General features: G+C 44.4%; 1 protein-coding gene across 3 annotated transcripts in view; it reads left to right on the top strand.

The window, feature by feature from the left end:
* The window catches only part of LOC126259879 (uncharacterized), a 136,996-nt gene that overhangs the window by 104,868 nt on the left and 9,292 nt on the right, over positions 1 to 22,836 (top strand). For 2 of the 3 annotated variants that reach the window (XM_049956947.1, XM_049956945.1), the window contains exon 1: positions 18,748 to 18,870. The exons of the other annotated variant lie outside the window; for it this stretch is intronic. In XM_049956947.1, coding sequence (XP_049812904.1) covers positions 18,856 to 18,870 — 15 coding nt within the window. In that variant the 5' untranslated portion in view covers positions 18,748 to 18,855. Of the gene's footprint in view, positions 1 to 18,747; positions 18,871 to 22,836 lie in introns of those variants that run through there. 3 annotated transcript variants of the gene reach the window in all.

Genomic DNA, 22,836 nt, shown 5'->3' with positions numbered 1-22,836 from the left:
ATTTTTAACTGAATTTCGTTATGAATCTTCACGCATTGCCAAATTTGCACACTTTCATGGTAGGTCAGCAACGGTAATCCAGTATGACTGGTCTGAACGTTGACACAGACCGTTTCGCGGCCGAAAGCGGATAATATTTTGCTAATTCGTAACGATCCGGGGTTCTTTGTCTTACTAAAACAACTATGATATCTCGATAAGTTGAAATTCATTTTTATTGGTACAGTTCATACCAATTAGCGTTTCCTCTTTCAGTTCTGTCTTATATTTACGTGTTGTATTTAACACACTAATTAGCATTAATATAGCCTTACAAATTATTGAAAGCAGCCTAAAAAAGTTCAGATAGTTTGTCAATTTCACGCCTGTGCATAGTATATTGGTAGCACTTCGTCGCCTTGCCTGTTATGCTGTGTAGCAGATTTTAAAGCCGTGCGGATCAGCATAACGAAAAGGCGAGGGGTCTCGCTCGTTTTGTCCACGACTGTACCTCTAGTACCTTCCGCCGTGGAAGTCGAACATGCGGCAGAACAAATGGACGTGGTCTGCCCATAGACGGCTCCGCCTCCGCCCCGGCTATTCCGCGCAGCGGCTCTCGCGCAGCGAGGGCGCCACCGCTACGCCACGTGCAGACCGCGGCCAATAGCCGCTCCCTCCGGTTTCGTATACAGGGACCCGCTCTGCCCTAGTCCAACGGGTTCAGAGTGTTGGATCCCCTCATTTTAAGGCGCCAGATTCCAAAGCCTGGGCTACTCTCTGGTTGGAATCACCGCTTTCGAAGATTGTGTCTGTCTGTCTGTCTGTCTGTCTGTCTGCCCGTCTGCCCGCCGCTTACTGTTGTAGCAGTTCGTTCGTCCGTCCGTCCGTCCGTCCGTCCGTCCGCCTGCCTGCTCGCTGTCCGTCTCCGCTGCCGCCTGCTGTCCGCCCCTCTGTTCGCCGCCGACGTCGCCGCCGCCGCCGGTGCTCGCCGCCGCCGCCGTCGCCGTCCGCCCTGGTCGTCCGACCCTGGTCTTCGTCCGTCTGCGTCTTCGCCTGTTCGCAGTTTGTGTCATTTCCTTTTCGTGCTGTGCGTCTTTTCTTCCTGTCGTCATGTCCGCCCCCACCACCACCGTCACTACTACCACCACCGCCATCGTCTATACATCCCCTTCCGCCGCCTCCACCACTATAACTTGGTGTGCCCAGTCCCACCCCTCTCCTTCCATCCCACCTCTCCTCACTCTCCCTTCACCCTCTATCTTTTTCGCCCCCTCTCCCGCTTCTTCCTCTCGCTCCTCTCGTTCCGACCTTTTCCCCCCACTCCCCCAGCCTGTCACTGCAGCTCCGGCTCGGGTGGTGGCCCGTCGGGCCACTGTCCACGCCCAGCTCTCCCCGTCGCCTTCGCCTTCGCCTTCACCGTCACCGTCACCATCTCCGGCACCGACTCCAGCCCCGGGACCTGCCCCTCCCTGCCATATTCCAGTTGTTCCCATCCCCCACACCTCCTCCGCCGCCGTCAAGTGCCCCAGTGGCACTCCTGTCTCGTCTGCTCCAAAAAAGGCTCCGCCTCGTCCCCCTTCCCCCATCCCTGATGCCATGGATGTCTCCCCGCCCGTCCCTGCCCCCCCTCCTCCTCCTCTACCCCCTCCTCCTACCGCTACCTCCTCTCCTGTCCGGATACCTCCCTCCTTGAAGCCCGGAACCTCACCCTCTTCCTTCGCCAGAATTGTCCTGGTGCCCCCATCTCCCTCCTCACTCCTCGCCGTGATTTGGCGCTCATCTCCTTCCCCAGCCCTACCCTCCACACGGACCTCCTTTCCCGCATCCCTATCACCCACTTTGGCCCTCTTGCCTCTCTCACCCCTGCTCCCTCGCCACCTCCCTCCCGCCAACCCCAACCTCCGCGTTGCCCGCCGACCCTCACTGCCGTGATCACTCGGCTCAGTCCAGTGATCACGGAGGAGGAGGTGTTGGCGGAGCTTCAGGCCCATCCCCATCTGGAGGTGCGTGCGGTTCGCCGGATCCATAACGCTGCCGGCCCCACCCGCCTTATGCGCGTTTTTTCTGAGCACGCCCCCTCCATAGACCGTCTCCTGAAGGGGGGTGCCCTCCTTTTTAACCAGCGTTATAAAGTTGACCCCTCCCGTTCCCCTCCTCAATCCCTCCGCTGCCAAAGGTGCTTGCGATATAATGCGCACCCAACATCTGAGTGCCGCGAGGCCCACACTTGCCCGCACTGTAGGCAAGCCCACTTTTTACGGCAGTGCCCCAATCTCCAGTCCCCCCCCCCCCTCCTGTAATACCTGTAACCTCCCTCATCCCACCTACTCCCAGAAGTGTAAGGCCTGACCCCCTCCTACCACTCCTGAACTCACCGTTCCTGTCCGCCCTCTGGACGCCCCCACCCCTCCCGGCAACTCCCTTCGCCCACCCCCTACCGCTGAGGACATCATCCGATTCCTCACCATTGTCCTGCAGAATGTACATCCTTTTCAGCGCCCACACACCCTCCAACAGATCTCCCTCGCCGCCCGATCCGTTTTCCACCTCAAGATGTACGCCACCTACTCTAACAACCAGGCCCATTTCACCTTCTCCCATCTTGACACCCTCGTTTAAATCCCTGTCATGGCGCGACAGCAACGTATCCTTTTCAACAACACCCGCTCCCTTCCCGCCAACAAGAACCTCTTTCTCCATACCCTTGCCACCCACCGCGTGGACGCCTCCCTCCTTAATGAAACCTTCCTCCAACCCCACCACACCGTCCACACTTCGCCCTACATCCTCCACCGCTCCGATAATCCCCTCCCAATTGCGCGTGGCGGAGTTGCCATTGGGCACCATCGCCAGATCCCCGTTCGGCTCCAACCTCTCCTTCCCGACCCCACCGAACACCTGATCCTTAGTCTCTTCTTCCCTGGCCTTACCGTTACCTGCGCCACCATCTATGTCCGCCCTAACGCTCCTATTCCCTTCGATTTCCTCTCCTACATTGACCGTACCTTCTCCTCCTACGTGATCGCCGCCGACCTCAACATCCATAGTCGTTCCGCCGCCCAGTTACGGCGGTGGCATCGGTTCCTCTCCTCCCTTCAAGGCGACCTTATTCCCATCCCCCAGCACACCCGTCCCGAATCCAACTCCAAACCTGATGTTATCCTCTCCTCCCCCAACCTTCTTGGCTGCATAACAGTGGATGTCCTGGAGCCTATTGGTAGCGACCATCTCCCTGTCCTCCTCACCGTTTCAGACGGTCGTCGCCCTCGCCCCGACCCTCGTACTGACCCTCCCCCTAAGTATGTCCACAACTATTCCCGAGCCGACTGGAATGCCTACCGGGATACCCTTTCCACCAAGGTCGATAGCCACCCTCTCACCTACCACCACCCTGACGATGTCACCCATGCCGCCTCCTTTCTCCAGCAGACCTTGTCTGAGGCCGTGGAGGCCCACGTCCCTACTGTCGCCATCCACCCCCACTGTCCTACCTTACCCCCACAGGCCGTTCCCCTCCTCCGTGAATCCCGTCGTCTCTACCGTGCCTTCCTCCGCACGCGTGACCCGGACGCACTACGACGCCACCGGCAACTCCAGTGACACATTCGTAATTTGCTCGCGGCTAAGAAACGCCGGGACTGGCGACAGACATGCACCCGTTTAAATGCTACCCTACCAATCAACTCGTCCAAGTTCTGGTCCGCCTTCCGTCGCCTTACCGGAACTAAACCCTCCCCCTATTATCCTCTTCTCCATGATGATCACCCTTTCCCTGACTCCCTTAGTAAGGCCAATCACTTTGCCTCCTACCTCTCCGATGTATTTTCCATCCCCGATGATCCCCAGTTCGATTACTCCCTCTTCCCGGATATCCGCGATCGAACTGACACCTCTGTCCCTCCCCTCACTCCTGGTTTCCAGTACTTGGACAACATTGCACACACGGAACTCAATGCCCCTATCACTACACAGGATCTCATTGCTACACTCCGCACAAAACGTAACACCGCTCCTGGTCACGATCGTGTCACCTACCGTCACCTTCGTGAAGCTCCTGTCTCTTTCCTCTCCACCCTGGCCAGGCTCTACAATGTAGTCCTGTCCACCGGTTACTACCCCGACCTATGGAAAACCTCCTGTATCATGTTCCTTAAACCCGGCAAACCGCCGTCCGCCGTCTCCTCCTACCGCCCCATCAGCCTTACCTCGGTCTTCAGCAAGGTCCTGGAATCTATCCTCACCCGCCGCATCCACCAGCATCTCCGCCAGCACCGCCTCCTTCCCGATACCCAGTGTGGCTTTCGGCCGTCCTTCTCTTCCGACGACCTTCTCCTTCACCTCACTCATCTCCTTTCCGAACAGCTTAATTCCCGTCACTCTGCAATCTTCCTCTCCCTGGACCTCGAACGTGCCTATGACCGCGTATGGCATTCCGGTCTCCTCTTCAAGCTCCAAAACTTCGCCCTTCCCATTAACTACGTCCGTCTGATTGGCTCCTTTCTCTCCCACCGTCCTTCCTATGTCACCATCCATAACGCAGATTCCTACACCTTTTTCCCCTCCGCCGGTGTGCCCCATCCTCTCCCCCCTTCTGTACCTTCTGTACACGGTGGACATGCCGCCGCCGTCACCCCCCGTCCACCTTCTCCAGTTTGCCGATGACACCGCCTTCCTTGCCCTTGCCCCCACCCTACAGCGCTCCCAACACCTTCCCCAAACCCATCTTGACCGGTTCACCGCTTGGTGCAACCACTGGTTGCTCAAGGTCAATCCCTCCAAAACCCAGGCCATCATTGTAGGCAAAACCACCCCTTCCTTCCGCCTCCTTGATTTCTATCTCACCATCTATGGCCGTCCTATCGCCCTCACTCCCACCCTTAAGTACCTTGGCGTCACCCTTGACCGACGCCTCTCCTGGACTCCCCACCTCCGGACAATCCAAGCCAAGGCACACTCCTGACTCAGTCTCCTCAAGCTCCTCTCCGGCCGTATGTGGAGTCTGGACCCCTCCACCATCCTCCACACCTATAAATCCCCCATCTGCCCTATCCTTTGTTATGCCCATCCGGCTTGGATCTCTGCCCCCCCTACCTTTTATAAATCCCTCCAAATCCTTGAACGTCATGCTCTCCGCCTCGCCTATCGCATCCGTCTCCCCTCCCCCACGCGGATCCTGTACGATCTCATCCCCTTTCCCCACCTCCTCCTTTTCCTTGAAAGGATACGGATCCTGCACATCTCCTGCAAACCCGATCTTCCTCATCCGCTTGTCTCACCCATCCTCTCCCACCCCCGTCCGCTGCCGCACCTATATTCCCACGTCCCACCCGGTCTCCATCTCTCCACCCTCCTTACCCTCTCCGAAGGTGGCTTCCGTCAGCTCCCCCTCCCTGATGATGTCCTCCTCCCCTCCATCTACCCGTCCTATCAACTTTGATTCTCCCCCCCCACTTCCTGTGTCCTTTCCTTTAGGCACCCTCCCTCCCTTCTCTCTCCTTTTCCCCCATCCCCCTTCCTCCATCCCTCTTCCCCTGGGCTTCCGCTCCCCCTTCCTCCCTTCCCCTATCTCCTCTGCCCATGGCATCTCTGCTCTCCCATCTCCCTCTTTTTCCGCCCCTCCTCCTCTCTTGGCAGGTCCCCGGACTCGCACACGCTCCGTGGACTTTCGCGCGCCGGAGAATATCGCCATCAGTGTCTCGTGTGTGTCGTCGTGTTTAGTGTTTAGTGTTCACCGTCGCACTCCCTCGTTCACCTGTGCCATCGCCATCTTCAGTGTTTGTGTGTCGTATCAACAGTTTGCAGTGTGGATTATCGTCGAGTGTGAACGGCTCCGTGTTTGTCTCTATGTGTCTACTGTTTTATTGCCCACTTTTCTGTAACCTATGTGTATTCTCACTGTTTTTTTCTCATTGTGTATTCTATGGCTGAAGAGCAGCGTAGAGTGCTGCTGACAGCCTGCCTGTTGTACAGGTTTTCAAATAACAATAAAGAAAAAACCTAGTCCAGTCAGTCTGGTACTCGCTCTGGATTACGTTTCTATCTCGGCGGTACTGCGTTCTGGTCGTTGCTCGTTGTTGACATTTGCCTGGCTCTGGTTCCGAGTGGATTTACTGTTGGTGTTTGGTGTTGTGGTTTCCACAAGCCTCCGTTGTTTATCTCTTCCTTGTTGTGTCGGTCGTGGTCGGTCGTTGTCAGTGGTCGTTGGTCTGTCGTCCGACTCGTCCTTGTGTTTACCCGGTGGTGCGTGCTCCACCGCTGGCGGCTCCGATCCGCAGCCCAAGGCGTTCCCGCAGTTGGTTTTGGTTACTACAGCACCTTTGCCTGTCATTGTTGCTGTGAGAACAAATGATTTGAAATATTTGGTTTCCACTACTGAACGGCAGAAGCCTCAAATAAAGCCACAGTGCTACGTGTATAGCAGAAACCCATATTCGAGACAATTTCAACAATGATTTTTGTTCGCACCTCACAAAACAACTACACTGCAGGACCAAGTTGCAGTCGGGAGATACATGAACGAGGCCTGGTAGCTGACACAATCGCATGGGATACTGCTGTACATTTTTAAAGGGGACTGTTCACTACTTTTCTTTTTTGAGAAAACCACGTCCTTCACAATTTCGTGTAAAGTGTCAGGAACCATAACTTCAGCATTCTGTGTCAAGTCATTGATATCTGGATAATCGGCAGTACTGCAAGGAGTCATACTTATATCTTCACAGATGATAGTTGCTGCTGCTTCTACTATTCTCTTTGTCTCATCTTTTTCATTAACGGCTCGTTCATTGTACCTTTGATTCAAAGGTTTGTGGTCACTGCCACGAAAACATAGAACTGGGAGATTCATTGGCATTGTGGAAACAAGACCCCATCACCGAAGTGTTCAGTCAGTTTATTTTTCTTTGTTTTTATAGTCATTGTCTCTCCTAGTGGGAGACATTCATTATCCTAATGCAACAAATCGAGCAATGAAAATTGACATTTCTCTGAACTTTCTATAAATCTGCATAACTCTTGAAAATCGGCATCGAGGTAGGTATCTTGAGGGCGGTTTCTTTTTCGAACAGAGATGGCATTTGACACTAATTTAGCATAGCAATATTGATGATAACGGGCTTCTGCAGCTACTAAACACAAAACACTGTTGATGCGTTCGGCAACCTTTCTATCGAAATCATCATCGCGTTTCTCTGCTTTCTCAAGCAGCGTATGTTTCACACTTAAAGAGCGAACTTCAAACACTCCACGGAGTTCGTGGAGCGGGTTTTTTGTTTTCACCTCTGTGCCACACTTTTCAGCAGGCATGAAACAGTCTTTTTTGAAACTGAATGGATAAGAGGAAGAGGATCTCAAACTTTTATCATCTGCTCATGCAACATTCCGATTAATTAGTTTCCTTATATTACGTTTCTTAATATATTCACGTCGACATACCATTTGCACTTCAACCAGTCCAGTGTTCTGTGAAAGATTGAGCCCCATCCTTCCGTTCCTTGCTGACGTGTATCAGAGTTCGCAAGCTCTTCGTCACTATTGATGTCTCTCCTTCCGAAACAGATTTAAAAAAAAAAAAAAAAAAACAGGTAGTAGGGTCCAGTATTATTGTTTCCTCAGTCCAGAAAAAAGAAATGAGACTAAGAAGAAGCACTTCATAACACCACAAACTGATGACTACTGTCACAAAAGCAGAACTCTCTGCCACTAGTTTGACAGTTCACAATATTAACCCAGGTGAAATGGACACTGGGTAGGAAGAAACGGCAGCGACAAAAGTGGTAGGAGAGCGCTGAATGAATAGGAAGGGGTTCCTGACGTTTTCATTCTTGGCACGTACTCCTGATTTCAACAATATTGATCGCAAAAGAAATATCGCCAAGTAGAATATATAGGCTACGAAATATTTCCACACACTTAATTACGCTTGTCATTTAAATGTTTTGCTAAGCAACAAAAACTGCAAATTATTACGTTAACAGAAATCTCTTCCAATTCTTATACCTCAAACACCTTCCGTATAAATGAAAAGATGCGCAAGATCTTTTTCGTGTAAAATTTTGCGAAGAATATATTTACTAATAAGAGCTATGTTCGAAAAATTAGCCTTTTTGCGTATAAATTTAAAATATGGTAGAAATTGATTTTTGAAGGGGATAAAAGGGGGACGTGCCCCCTCTACGAACAGGAACTTTTCTGTTTCTTATTACTATACCCTATACGAGTATTTCCCTGAAGTTTTAAAACTTAATAAATTTTTTATCCCATTTGCTCATTTGCTAACTTTCTTACTAATTTGCCTGGGGTAGGTAGTTTGCACATATAATGACGTTTCTTGTGACTTGTGATAACTTATGATGTGCATTTTACTTTACGTTTACCAGATATACTATGTTATTTTGGAGTTAAGTGCATGAGATGACAGTTATTTGGTGGTATATATTTTGCGAAGAGGGTCATGAATTTTAGAGGCAGAGATATCTACTGGCTCTATTTTGGATAAGAGGTTATGTATGAATGGTTCTGAATGGAGAAAGGTATTTCTGATTGGCAGTAGTTTAACTAGCAACATTTCTGACTGACTGCTTGTTGTGCTGTTTATGAAGTATCTTGAAAAGTGATAATTTCAAAGTTCTTTCATTCACAGTCAATTTATTGGAATACTATGCTACATGGATATGGAACATGATGAGGAATTTTGTTTAAGGATTACCATTTGAGGCTTATGACGTATTATGGTTTATTATGGTGCTACTATGGTATATTATGGCGCAATTATGGTATAGTATGTGAGGTGGATTCCGATTTGTAGGACATCATGCTGAAGGTTAATGAAATATGTTGTTCTAAGCAAGACGCACGAGGCATTGTACATGCTTTAATTAGGAAACATTTTATTTGCAGCTATATATGGAATAGGACAAGATAAGGAATGTGAAGAGTTTTACAAAGATTTTTTTTCTTTACTGCTGAATTATGTGATGTAAATGTGAGATGCAGTTTCTAGCTTTGTGAAGTTATGAGATGACATTGTCTCAGTGAAAAATTTTCTTTCTCTACGTATTACCGTTTACACTTGTACTTTACTTTTTGTGGATGATGAGATCATAATTGAATTTTTCTCTATTGCAGAGATGGTAAAAAGCAAAGAACTGTATGCGTTTGTGTGAAGTAAATAATATTTTCCGATCGGAGTGTAACGTAGATAGCGAGCGAGTTACATTATAACAATGCAAATGTTGCAGTGGTCTGGGAGAACTTGACATTCCAGAAGTACCTGTTCATGTTAAAAACGTTGATCCATGACTTTTATATAAATATCTTATGCAATTTCACAACTTTTTCTTTTTAGCCTGATAAATATGTTATGCAGTTTGGCCACTTTTTCTTTTCAGCTTGTAGTATTTGTATGCCTTGACGCCAATTGACCTGCTACATTTTTATACATGTTGTTAATAATTGTGTAAAATAAGTTCCATCAGTACTTTAGTGTTTTTCTGTTTAAACACCTTTATCTCTGAATTTCTCTTGTTGTTGTTGTTGTGGTCTTCAGTCCTGAGACTGGTTTGATGCAGCTCCCCATACTACTCTATCCTTTGCAAGCTTATTCATGTCCCAGTACTTACTGCAACCTACATCCTTCTGAATCTGCTTAGTGTATTCATCTCTTGGTCTCCCCCTACGATTTTTACCCTCCACGCTGCCCTCCAACGCTAAATTTGTGATCCCTTGATGCCTCAGAACATGTCCCACCAACCGGTCCCTTCTTCTTGTCAAGTCGTGCCACAAACTCCTCCCCAGTTCTATTCAATACCTCCTTATTAGTTATGTGATCTACCCATCTAATCTTCAGCATTCTTCTGTAGCACCACATTTCGAAAGCTTCTATTCTCTTCTTGTCCAAACTATTTATCGTCCACATTTCACTTCCATACATGGCTACACTCCATACAAATACTTTCAGAAACGACTTCCTGACACTTAAATCTATACTCGATGTTAACAAGTTTCTCTTCTTCAGAAACGCTTTCCTTGCCATTGCCAGTCTACATTTTATATCCTCTCTACTTCGACCAACATCAGTTATTTTGTTCCCCAAATAGCAAAACTCCTTTACTACTTTAAGCGTCTCATTTCCTAATCTAATTCCCTCAGCATCACCCGACTTAATTAGACTACATTCCATGATCCTCGTTTTGCTTTTGTTGATGGTCTTCTGATATCCTCCGTACAAGACACTGCCCATTCCGTTCAACTGCTCTTCCAAGTCCTTTGCTGTCTCTGACAGAATTACAATGTCATCGGAGAACCTCAACGTTCTTATTTCTTCTCCATGGATTTTAATACCCACTCCGAAATTTTCTTTTGTTTCCTTTACTGCTTGCTCAGTATACAGATTGAATAACATCGGGGAGAGGCTACAACACTGTCTCACTCCCTTCCCAACCGCTGCTTCCCTTTCATGTCCCTCGACTCTTATAACTGTCATCTGGTTTCTGTAGCCTTTCTCTCCCTGTATTTTACCACTGCCACCTTTAGAATTTGAAAGAGAGTATTCCAACCAACATTGTCAAAAGCTTTCTTTAAGTCTACAAATGCTAGAAACGTAGGTTTGCCTTTCCTTAATCTTTCTTCTAAGATAAGTCGTAGGGTCAGTATTGCCTCACGTGTTCCAATATATCTACGGAATCCAAATTGATCTTCCCCAAGGTCGGCTTCTACCAGTTTTTCCATTCGTCTGTAAAGAATTCACGTTAGCATTTTGCAGCTGTGACTTATTAAACTGATAGTTCGGTAATTTTCACATCTGTCAACACCTGCTTTCTTTGGGATTGGAATTATTATATTCTTCTTGAAGTCTGAGGGTATTTCGCCTGTCTCATACATCTTGGTCACCAGATGGTAGAGTTTTGTCATGACTGGCTCTCCCAAGGCCGTCAGTAGTTCTAATGGAATGTTGTCTACTCCTGGCGCCTTGTTTCGACTCAGGTCTTTCAGTGCTCTGTCAAACGCTTCACGCATTACTGTACCTCCCATTTCGTCTTCATCTACATTCTCTTCCATTTCCAGAATATTGTCCTCAAGTACGTCGCCCTTGTATAGACCCTCTATATACTCCTTCCACCTTTCTGCTTTCCCTTCTTTGCTTAGAACTGGGTTTCCATCCAATCTCTTGATATTCATACAAGTGGTTCTCTTTTCTCCAAAGGTCTCTTTAGTTTTCCTGTAGGCAGTATCTATCTTACCCCTAGCCTCTACATCCTTACATTTGTCCTCTTGCCATCCCTGCTTAGCCATTTTGCACTTTCTGTCGATCTCATTTTTGAGACATTTGTATTCCTTTTTGCCTGCTTCATTTACTGCATTTTTATATTTTCTCCTTGTAACGACAACTGTACATATAATAATTTTTTCTTTATGAATTTAGATAAATTAATGTAAGCAATGTTTTGAACTTCTTTTTTGGTTCGTATCGTGATGTTAAAGAAACTGTGAGTAACTTTTGAAATGAATATTATTATTTATGTTGGATTTCAAATAATGTGGTAATCAAAGGGAAGTGTATTTAATGTTAAAACTATTGTAAGATGTGAAAATTGTAATTTATACACTTGGTCCATACGTAGGTAATGCATTAGGATATGTGTAGCAGAAAACCTGTGGTGAATACCCTACCTGTAGGGGAGCGGGAAAAGGTGGAGGCAGGCGAGGCGGGAAAACGCACACTGGCCGCGGTTCGGCACAACGGGCTCAGTAGAACAGTCGGAGGCGAGAACAGTCGGAGTTGAGAATCGGTCAGAGGAACACGTACTGTACCGAGGCGGCTACCCAGGAAAAGTGGATTCCATTGAGCCTCGGATACACCGATTCCGACGACTACTTGGCATGGCTATATTCTGAGGCACAAAGTTGGAAAGGTTACGACGCTAAGAAGATGGAAAGTGCCGATGTAGTGTGAGCCTTAGCCGTGCTTGTAAGTGTGCCGTGCTGCCCGCTATCTCGCTGCCCGCCAACCGCCGCACCGACTTGCACAGGTCAAACATTTATGTCATCTTTAGAAGTGTATTTGTGTGGACCAGTGTCGAAAATGTTTCTAACTGTTCAATAATAACGTGACTTTTACCAGAATTGCTTTAGCCATGACTTATCCTGATCACTGACCTAGACAGGATCCTTACCTCGTATTGTGCAACCCGAGTATCCCGAACTGAAAGTTTAAAAATTAGTGTTAATGAGAATTATCAGTAGATCAATCCATGCTATAAAGAAGTTTAAAAGTTCTATGTGTTATTGCAAATGTTGGTAAAGAACAAAAGTATGACTAAATTGGAAGAGAGTTTTTTTGAATTGAGTTAGCGATGTTATTTAATTAATTTGAGACAGAAATAATGACAGTTAAATTATTCAGAAGTAAGACAAAAGAGTAGTTATCCATAGATTAATAATTTTGAGTGTTAATTTGCCTTCAGTACTTAATAGTTTCAGTATAACGACCATAGCAGTTTCAGCCCCCCCCCCCCCTTCTCTTGACCATTCTTTCAAACCTTGAAATGTGCTGATCAGATTTGACCAGTAAAGTTAAGTTCTATATTGAACCTAAGGGTATTAGTGTTGTTTTCCAATTTTAACAGTGACATTGTATGTGTGCTTTCAAAACTGCTCATTCTAGGACAATCTATTTCAGTCTCATCAATATACAAAATGCCGTTCGTAGTAATCATTGCTGTGTGGTGTTGTGTAAATTTAGCTCGTCCAAATTAGTACAAAAAACAGAAAGCTTTAGTTCAGTGGATTTTTCTGGTTCCAAACTTTTCCATATAACGCATCATTACTACGTGTTACTATGCTTGTACATGCACCCACTTGTACAAAGAAAAAACTCACTCATTGCCTAAGTAGGCTGGCGATCGAATTATTAATTATAGGTAGCATCTACTGTGTATACTTCTTGTCCATGCGAACGAGCAATTATACTTTACATTTGCTTGATGCATCATTGTAGTTATTGACTGAGTACAAGTCCGATCTTGCTTCTATTAGGTACACGCGGTCAACTTATGTACTAAAATCCTTGTTTATAAGGTGAAGCCCGTAAACTTATTACAGTACAGGCTTTATAGAGCTAACGTACATCCGATTAGGGCGGGAGCGTTACATCCTTTCATCAAATAAATTCAATATTTCTTCTGTTACCCAAGGATTTCTACTAGCCCTCGTCTTTTTATCTACTTGATCCTCTGCTGCCTTCACTACTTCATCCCTCAGGACTACCCATTCTTCTTCTACTGTATTTCTTTCCCCATTTGTGACAATTGTTCCCTTATGCTCTCCCTGAAACTCTGTACAACCTCTGGTTTAATCAGTTTGTCCAGGTCCCACCTCCTTAAATTCCCACCTTTTTGCAGTTTCTTCAGTTTTAATCTACAGTTCATAACCAATAGATTATGGTCAGAGTCCACATCTGCCGCTGGAAATGTCTTACAATTTAATACCTGGTTCCTAAATCTCTGTCTTACCATTATATAATCTATCTGATACCTTCTAGTATTTCCAGGATTCTTCCATGTATACAACCTTCTTTTATGATTCTTGAACCAAGTGTTAGCTATGATTAAGTTATGCTCTGTGCAAAATTCTACCAGACGGCTTCGTCTTTCATTTCTTTCCCCCAATCCATATTCACCTACGATGTTTCCTTCTCTCCCTTTTCCTCCTCTCGAATTCCAGTCACCAATCACTATTAAATTTTCGTCTCCCTTCACTACCTGTTATCCCATGATACATTTCTTCAATTTCTTCATCATGTGCAGAGCTAGTTGGCATATAAACTTGTACTACTGTAGAAGGTGTGGGCTGCATGTCTATTTTGGCAACAATAATGCGTTCACTATGCTGTTTGTAGTAGCTTACCCGCACTCCTATTTTTTTATTCATTATTAAACCCCTCCTGTATTAACCCCTATTTGATTTTGTATTTGTTACCCTGTATTCACCTGACCAAAAGTCTTGTTCCTCCTGCCACCGAACTTCACTAATTCCCACTATATCTAACTTCAACCTATCCATTTCCCTTTTTAATTTTTCTAACCTACTTGCCCGATTAAGGGCTCTGACATTCCACGCTCCGATCCGCAGAACGCCAGTTTTCTTTCTCCTGATAACGACGTCCTCTTGAGTAGTCCCCGCCCGGAGATCCGAATGGGGGACTGTTTTACCTTCGGAATATTTTACCCAAGAGGACGCCATCATCATTTAACCATACAGTAAAGCTGCATGCCCTCCGGAAAAATTGCGGCTGTAATTTCCCCTTGCTTTCAGCCGTTCGCAGTACCAGCACAGCAAGGCCGTTTTGGTTAGTATTACAAGGCCAGATCAGTCAATCATCCAGACTGTTGCCCCTGCAACTACTGAAAAGGCTGCTGCCCCTCTTCAGGAACCACACGTTTGTCTGGCCTCTCAACAGATACCCCTCCGTTGTGGTTGCACCTACGGTGCGGCCATCTGTATCGCTGAGGCACGCAAGCCTCCCCACCATCGGCAATGTCCATGGTTCATGGGGGGGGGGGGGGCGGGAATTTCTCTTTTGGTGATGAATAATAATGTCGATTCTGCTACAGCAGTGAGGCAATGCTGATTCTAGCATGTTAATGACTGTAAGATGATGACTTTTACTCTTACCATTAAGCAATACAGAAGCTCAAGAGAAGCAATTTACTTCATTTTCGATTAGAAAACAATTTCTTTCAGCTAATATTGAAAAGTTTGAGGATAAATGTTTTTGTGTTACATCTTAGAGTAAGTTATGCCATTACTAGCTGCTTTATAAGATATGTATTTTGAATTTTGTATTTTTTTACTGTTGTGATTGATTACATATAGCTCTACAGTTCTGATTTCACACACAGACAAGTGGACATTCGGCATCTGACGATTTTCATCTTGTGATGCTACTTGCTATTTATTATTTGTACTGTAATAGAAAGGGAGTACTTGTGATAATGAGTGATCCAATACTCAATGACTGAATGTGTAATATGTTTATAAAACTGAACTAACTACATGAACTTGAGCTCATGTCCCTTCCAATCTGCAAGAACGAACTGCTTGTATACTCACATGTATTTTTTGTTAAATATCTACCACAGAAATTGGAATGTACGATCTTCATGTTTTGATTATGGACTTGTAATTTTTCTGTATACGTGAATGCATCTTCGATCAATGCAAATTTTCTGTTGTATGACAATTTAAATCACTTGTAATTACTACGTTTATATCAACTCTGGAATTTATGTTTAACTGTAACATTTTCTAAAAATATGTCAACATTAATGTCTTTAAGCAAATCTGTATGGCATTCAGCGGAACATCACGTATTTTGCATGTTCTGGATCAAAACATGTACTTCATGGTACACTGTGCACTGTACCATCAGAAAGTGAATTTGTATAGAACAAGTGTACCACCATGTGGTGGTGAGCCTGGACCTAATATTTACAACTGTACTTCAAGAAACTTGTCACACTTATGCAATTATCTGTGGCTCTACATATTTTGAGTTTTTAACTAGCGCTGAGCTGATGTGGCTATTCACATGGTGTAGATTTTATATTCAGGTGTTTGATCCCCTAGGTCAGTTGCAAGAACCTGTTTTGTCAAAGTGATGCAACTTCAATGCTTTTATGATTTTATCGTGAATTTTTGATACTAAACTCGGTATAGTTGTGCATTATACAGCCAGTACGAATTCTGCAGAGTCTCTTTATCTCAACATGAAAAGGAGGGAGACACAACGAATCCCTGAGTCTGCTTTCACCTTAAACTATGTGTTCTCAAATGAATATACTAATATTTTGGTGCAGTTGTCAGCAAACAAAATGTATATTTCTAGTTCAAATGGTTCAAATGGCTCTGAGCACTACGGGACTTAACTGCTAAGGTCATCAGTCCCCTAGAACCTAGAACTAGTCAAACCTAACTAACCTAAGGACATCACACACATCCATGCCCGAGGCAGGATTCGAACCTGCGACCGTAGCGGTCTCGCGGCTCCAGACTGCAGCGCCAGAACCGCGCGGCCACTTCGGCCGGCTATATTTCTAGTCCCTGAGTTTTATTGCATCTGAAACTTGTGTGTCCTCAAATGAATATATTAACACTTTGCTGTGGTTGTCAGTGTACAGTGTGCGATTTGTCAATGAGTGTGCTGTCCTTGAAACACGTGTTTCTTTACCTGGTGTTCTATTGCCAGATGATATTTTACTCTCTTGAATAACTGTAAATAATATTTTGTTATCGTGTGAAATGAACTACTGCTTAATATAAAATGACTTAGCACAATTTTAGATATAAAAATTATAAAAGTGACTCAAAAGCCAATACCGCACAAATTTTTTTTTTTACTCAAGACAAGCGGTTTCAACAGTCTGAGCTGTCATTTCCCGGTCGTAAACACTTGTTGTGGTAAAACACGTTCATCTTACGCTGAACCTCATTCACAAGATGTCAAGGGGATAAAACTCAGCCGGCCGAAGTGGCCGCGCGGTTCTGGCGCTGCAGTCTGGAACCGCGAGACCGCTACGGTCGCAGGTTCGAATCCTGCCTCGGGCATGGATGTTTGTGATGTCCTTAGGTTAGTTAGGTCTAGGGGACTAATGACCTCAGCAGTTGAGTCCCATAGTGCTCAGAGCCATTTGAACCATTTTTTTTTTTTTGATAAAACTCAGCACAATATAAACGTTTGTTAGCGCTAAAATAATTTAAAAACTTAAAAACGCTCAGCACCTTGCCCGAAAGCTTATGTCCGCATAAATGTTGTACACAGACGCTTGTTACATGATAATAATACGGTGCTCAATAGCATGCCTGTTTAAATATGCTGGGCACGTGCTAAACAGTGCAATTCCACTTTTTCAGTCGATTTCCAATTAAAGGAAGACGTCAAATCGTTGGAGTTGCGTCAACTGAATGAGGGTAAGGCACTATGTATGTCTTCAGAAAAACGCATATAAATAGCCAAAAACGCCGGCACCTGCGTAATGTGGTTAGCGCCCCCGCGACTCGCAGAAGTGCCGCAACACGACGTGGCTTGGACTTGACTAATTTCTGAGGTAGTACTGGAGGGAACTGACACCATGAATCCTGCAGGGCTGTCCGTAAATCCGTAAGAATTCGAGAGGCTGGAGATGCCTACTGGACAGCACGTGGCAAAGCATCCCAGATATTCGCAATAATGTTTATGACTGAGGAGTTTGGTAGCCAGCGGAAGTGTTTAAACTCAGAAGAGTGTTCCTGGAGCCACTTTGTGACAGATCTGGATATATGAGGTCGCACTGTCCTGCTGTAGTTGTCCAAGCCTGACGGAATGCACAATGGACATGAATGGATGCAGGTGATCAGACAGGATACGTACGTACGTGTCACCTTGCAGAATCGTATCTAGATGTATCATGGGTCCCATATCACCGCAACTGCACGCGCCTCACACCATTACAGAGACTTCAGCAGCTTGAACAGTCCTCTGCTGACATGCAGGCCCCATGAATTCATGAGGTTGTCCCCATACCCGTACACATCCATCCGATTGACACAATTTGAAATAAGGTTCGTCCGAACAGGCACCATTTTTCCAGCCATCAGCAGTCCAATGTCGGTGTTGACGGGTCCAGGCGAGGCGTAAAGTTTTGTGTCTTGTAGCCATCAAGGGTACACGAGTGGATCGTCGTCTCCGAGCGCCCATACTGGTGATGTTTCGTTGAATGGTTCTCACGCTTACACTTGTTGGTGGCCCAGAATTGAAATATGCAGCAATTTGAGGAAGGGCTCAAATCTAACGTGTTGAACGATTCTCTTCAGTCATCGTTCGTCCAGTTCTTGCAATATCTTTTTCCTGCCGCAGTGATGTTGGATATTTGATGTTTTACCGGATTCGTAATATTGATGGTACACTCCTGAAATGGCCGTACGGGAAAATCCCCAATTCCTCGCTACCTCGGCAATGCTGTGTCCCGTAGCTCGTGCACCGACTATAACACGACGTTCAAACTCACTTAAATTTTGATAACCTGCCATTGTAGCAGCAGTAACCGATCTAACAACTACACCAGACACTCGTTGTCTTATATAGGCGTTATATGTTCTGCCTCTTTACTTATTCCTGTATTTGAATACGCATCCCTATACCAGTTTCTTTGCCGCTTCAGTGTAGAAGGCCAAGCACAACAAAGTGTTTGCAATTAAAGGAAGACTCCAATTCGCTGAAGTTACTTCAGCTCAATGAGAGTAATCCACTATGTAAGTCTTCAGAAAACCTCATACAGTTCCCATTCATTAGACATTTCGTTTTAGTAAGTCTTTAGCATGGCGCTTAAATGTGTAGACGGAAAGCTTCTATTAGCAGCCATGGTTTGATGAAAATTTAGTTACCCATAGAGGCAAATTTACTCACCCCCTATATTACAGGATAGTAAATATTACTCTAATGCTTGAACAATACACGTTTATAGCTATGCGTTTTCAAGACTTATTTTCGGACAAAAGCAATTCGCGTCTGCTGATTGCTTCATCTTGGCCTTCGCCTTTCAGCCACTAATTTCCGGCATCCTGTTTTACAGTTGCACAGAAAAAAAATTAATTCCCAATTCCGCTTCCTCGCGTTCCCCAGCAAGACAGCTTCACCACAAAATTTCCACATGGCTACGAAACCTCTTCGTTCTCTTCCGAAAATGCTACTTGTCGAAAATTGCCGTGGATGTTACGGAAATAATCATTACGCCTCACTATCTGAATAAGGAGTGTTTAGAAATAATTTCCAAGGTTACGAAACAGTATATAAACGAGGTAAGACTACCACGCAGAAGCGTTGCTTCCCGGGACAAAGTCATGACTAGACTGCTGGTGAGTGTCTCTGTATCTTAACATTTTATGTTTAAGTCCTTGCTGGTACGCTCTCAGAAAAGCTATGTTGTGTCAGTGGTTCTAGTAGATTTAGTACACCTATTTTTACTTCCCTGTTTCTGTTGCACAATTTGGCGCAATAGAGTCTGTGTAAAATCTCTATAGTCCGGATTGGTACCGTATTTACAAAGGACTCATAACTGATAAAAGGAAACGTTACTAGTATTTGATTCATACATTCGGTCGTCAGTGACGGGAGAGGTGTAGAGTACAATGACATTAGTGAAGGATGTTTCTAAAGTGATTATTAGTGTTTAATGTTGAATAGACTTTGGTGATCATGCATGTGAAACACAATTGACTTTCAATTGAAGTAACAGTGAAAATAGTTGTTCGCAAGAGTTTTGCTTAAGCTCTATGTGTAGCACGTAAACTAAATCTAAGTCTGTACTGTGAAAATCACTGTAATATATAGGAAAGGGTAAATTTTATGGCGAAATTTATTTATGGTCTTTTCCCTCCGCGTCACAGAAGAGCTTCCGAAACTGTAAACTGCTTTGATAGTCATTAGTCATTATGAAAGCGATTAATACGAGCTATTGAATATTATTCGTTACACGCAACAAACAAGTTCCTGCAATTGCCTAGGTACTTTTCGACTGATATTAGATGCCGTTTTTCGTGTATTTTCTGTGAGAGGCGAAGCCAGTCCAACCAATATCCATTCCGATTGTATTTTTGGACTAACATGTCACACATTTTAGCAAATTTTTCCGTAAAAATGGTGCTTAATTACCACTTTTTGAGATAATTTGCGATTTCGCAAGATCTCAGCTATGAATTAAGATCCCTGTTGAGTATATGTACTCAGGTCTTCTTACTCCTGTTTCCATATGTTTGCTCGGCGTAGAGAACTCCAGTTAAAAGTTGGAAACCCTGTATTTAACAAACTTACGTTACAGAGTCGTTAAGTAACAGAGTTGTTATATTTTTCTGTGTTTGAGCACGTCTTTGGTGTAACGTTAATCCCAAATCATATATTCTTCTTTTTTCATCGAAAAGGTTGCCAGCCGTTACACCAGGTGATACAAAGGGAGGTTCTTGCTGCATGTTAATTAATAAGTATCACTTTCTCATCAATAATGGTGTTTCTACGGGAAGTCTCAGGCATAGTTCTTTAAATAGGTAATGAAAATTAGTAGTCCTATCATACTTATTTAAGGAACAAGCCGCAATCATCCATGATTTTTGAATTCCAGTAGATCAGTGGTAAATTTGCTAACAATATCCATAGGAGCAAATAATACTGGTAAGATTCGGTCTGACACTCATGTTGGAGTTTGCCGAAAGACATACATCCGAAATCCTAGTGTTTTCGTGTGGAATGGTAATTAGTACTTGAATTTTCTCATTTTGAGAGAGCTCAAGCGTGATCTGTTTAATTGTAAAAAATCATTCGACAGCCAAAATGTGTGTGTGTGCGCGCGCGCGCGCGCGCGCGCGTGTGTGTGTGTGTGTGTGTGTGTGTGTGTGTGTGTGTGTGCGTGCGTGTGTGTGTGTCAGTGTGTGCGCGCTACTGAAAAGTGAAGTGTTATGTACAGTTTCGTAGATGTAAGTTCTACAGGAATGTGCTAAAAGTCACCTCCAAGACATTGTAAGTTCTGGGCTGAGGCACCAGTTTGGACCTTCCTTTTTTGGTCGGTAACATCGAGTAGAGGTAAGGTGAGGCATTTGAGCATGTCTCACAGCTGGAATCAACCTACAGTCTGACAGTATTTATCACTTACCCAAACGCTTTAGACGAAACCTTGTTGGATACGTAAGTTGGCGTGGGAGTTCTCATAGACACCAAGATCATCTCAATTTGTAATCTATCTGGAATCTCCAGAATACGTACACCACCCTGTAAAGGGAAGCATTTGTTTTGGAAACTTTAATTTAATTCAAAAATCTGGGAACAATCTTTCTTTGAACATTACCGACAATGTTAAATTTGCTGTTTCGGTATCTGTTTCCGAAACCTAATGTTTCTGAGAGACTCTAGCATTGTGGTGGTATGCTCAAGTACTTGCGTTAGTCCATCCATGTTGTGGATGTGGGACAGCGGCTGACAATATAAGTAATGGAAGTTGAACACCAGAGCCGTATTTTCGGAGTATTTATTATTCAGATGACTAGTTTCAACGCTGAATTTACGTTATCTTCAGGTCCTGTTTATCGGAATGCCTCTGTCTAATAACTTAATTGATGTAAAATACACGATACTACAGTACTTCAACATTATTTATTGATGTACACGTCAATATATATATTACACAACCTTAAATCATAAAATGGATAAAAGTACATGAACATAAAAACAAACAGTAGGAAAATGTTTCACAGCAATCATAGGTGTTATTATTAGTATATGTGAGAAAGCTGGAATCTTCTAAGGTAACCATTGACATACTTTAAACCTATGACAACATAAAACAACACAATCTCAAACAAATGTAAATTCTGAAAAGAGGAAAATATGAAACAGTGCCCAACTTAAAATAACTGACATGTGCAACAAACGTGATAGGTAAAAAAATTGTAGAAACGGTGTAAAAGACGTAAAAAGGTAACAACGAACCCACGTGGTGCAGGTCACCGGCAAGCAAAGTAGAAATCCGTAACAACATACATAAATACGATATTTTAGACGAACGGGCTCCAAGGAACAATAGTAGCGAGCTGATCTGAAGGCCTTGAGTAATGTAAAAGACCCTAAATAATTGTGAATGCTGAAATCTCAGGTTTCACGTGCTCCATCTTATCAATACACAGTAAACAAAAAAAGTGAATGGTAAGAAAATAAATTAAAAATAAATGTCCAAAACCATACTTTTGTATCTAATCCAAATTTAATAAAAATCATTCTACGTAAAATGTGTTAAATATTGCCCAAGTCAACGTACCAGCAGCAGTACTAGGACAGAGTGATACCGTTATATCCGGCTGCCCGTAGTTAATGCTGTATCGAAAGTGGAGACCAAGTACGGAACACTATCTGGTACCCCACTAAACTCTTATGATATACGGCATACACAAAAATGCTGAGTCATATGTATAAGAGCGCATTTCCTAAGAAAGTTGTAGATGACAATAAAACGTCAAAGAATTTGGGAAGTAGTGATGGTGGAATAGACTGTCGTCATTGTCCGAAATGCAGCAGACATCAATGTGCCTTTTCCAAGTACCAGTTTTCTGGATTAATATCTAAATTTCGCTGCAGGGCCGTGTCGATTGCAACCATGTGTCGCAGTTGACAATGATCTGAGACTCGGTAGCCTTCTTGTCACTAATCGTGAGTTTTTTCAGCACCAGATTCCTCCCTGTACATCAAAACGACACCGCCTTGTACTTACACAGACACAATAAACGGTTACACATAAAAACACAACACTCAAGCAAAGACAGAGAAGGATGATGATATACAGTCTGTTAAGTAAGATCGTGGTCGGGTTAATCAGTAGAAAAATGTATTCGACAAAAAACTAAAACATATACGTACACTAGACATATGAACGATAGGAAAATGCAGTTACAATTAATAACACGTGCAGCCACCCTTAGCGTCGATAATTGCTTCGCATCTCCGAGGCATGATTGAAACCAAGTTTTCCTGCAAGAGACTTCCAAACCGTCTAATTTGCGTTGACAGCTATTTCAAATCGAATTTTGGTTGCACTTGACGTAGTGTTACGAACGGGTTTCCCGAAAAAAGGTTAAAATTCTTTTTCCCGTTTTTCGATTCACTTAACAGACTGAGCCACGTTCTTCAAAATTCTCCACGTTTTTAAGCAATTTATAGCTCGTTACCCTTTTTAATACAAATGACTTTGATTTCCCGATACATTTAGACGCCGCGGCATGACTCATTTTCCGATCTTGGAGGTGGCTGCAGAGCAATGTAGCCCCAAAACGCGATGCGTAAGC

This window comes from Schistocerca nitens, chromosome 5 (assembly GCF_023898315.1).
Source record: "Schistocerca nitens isolate TAMUIC-IGC-003100 chromosome 5, iqSchNite1.1, whole genome shotgun sequence".
NCBI lineage: Eukaryota > Metazoa > Arthropoda > Insecta > Orthoptera > Acrididae > Schistocerca > Schistocerca nitens.
Note: the sequence above shows the minus strand (reverse complement) of the source record. Positions and strands in the feature narration are given on the sequence as shown.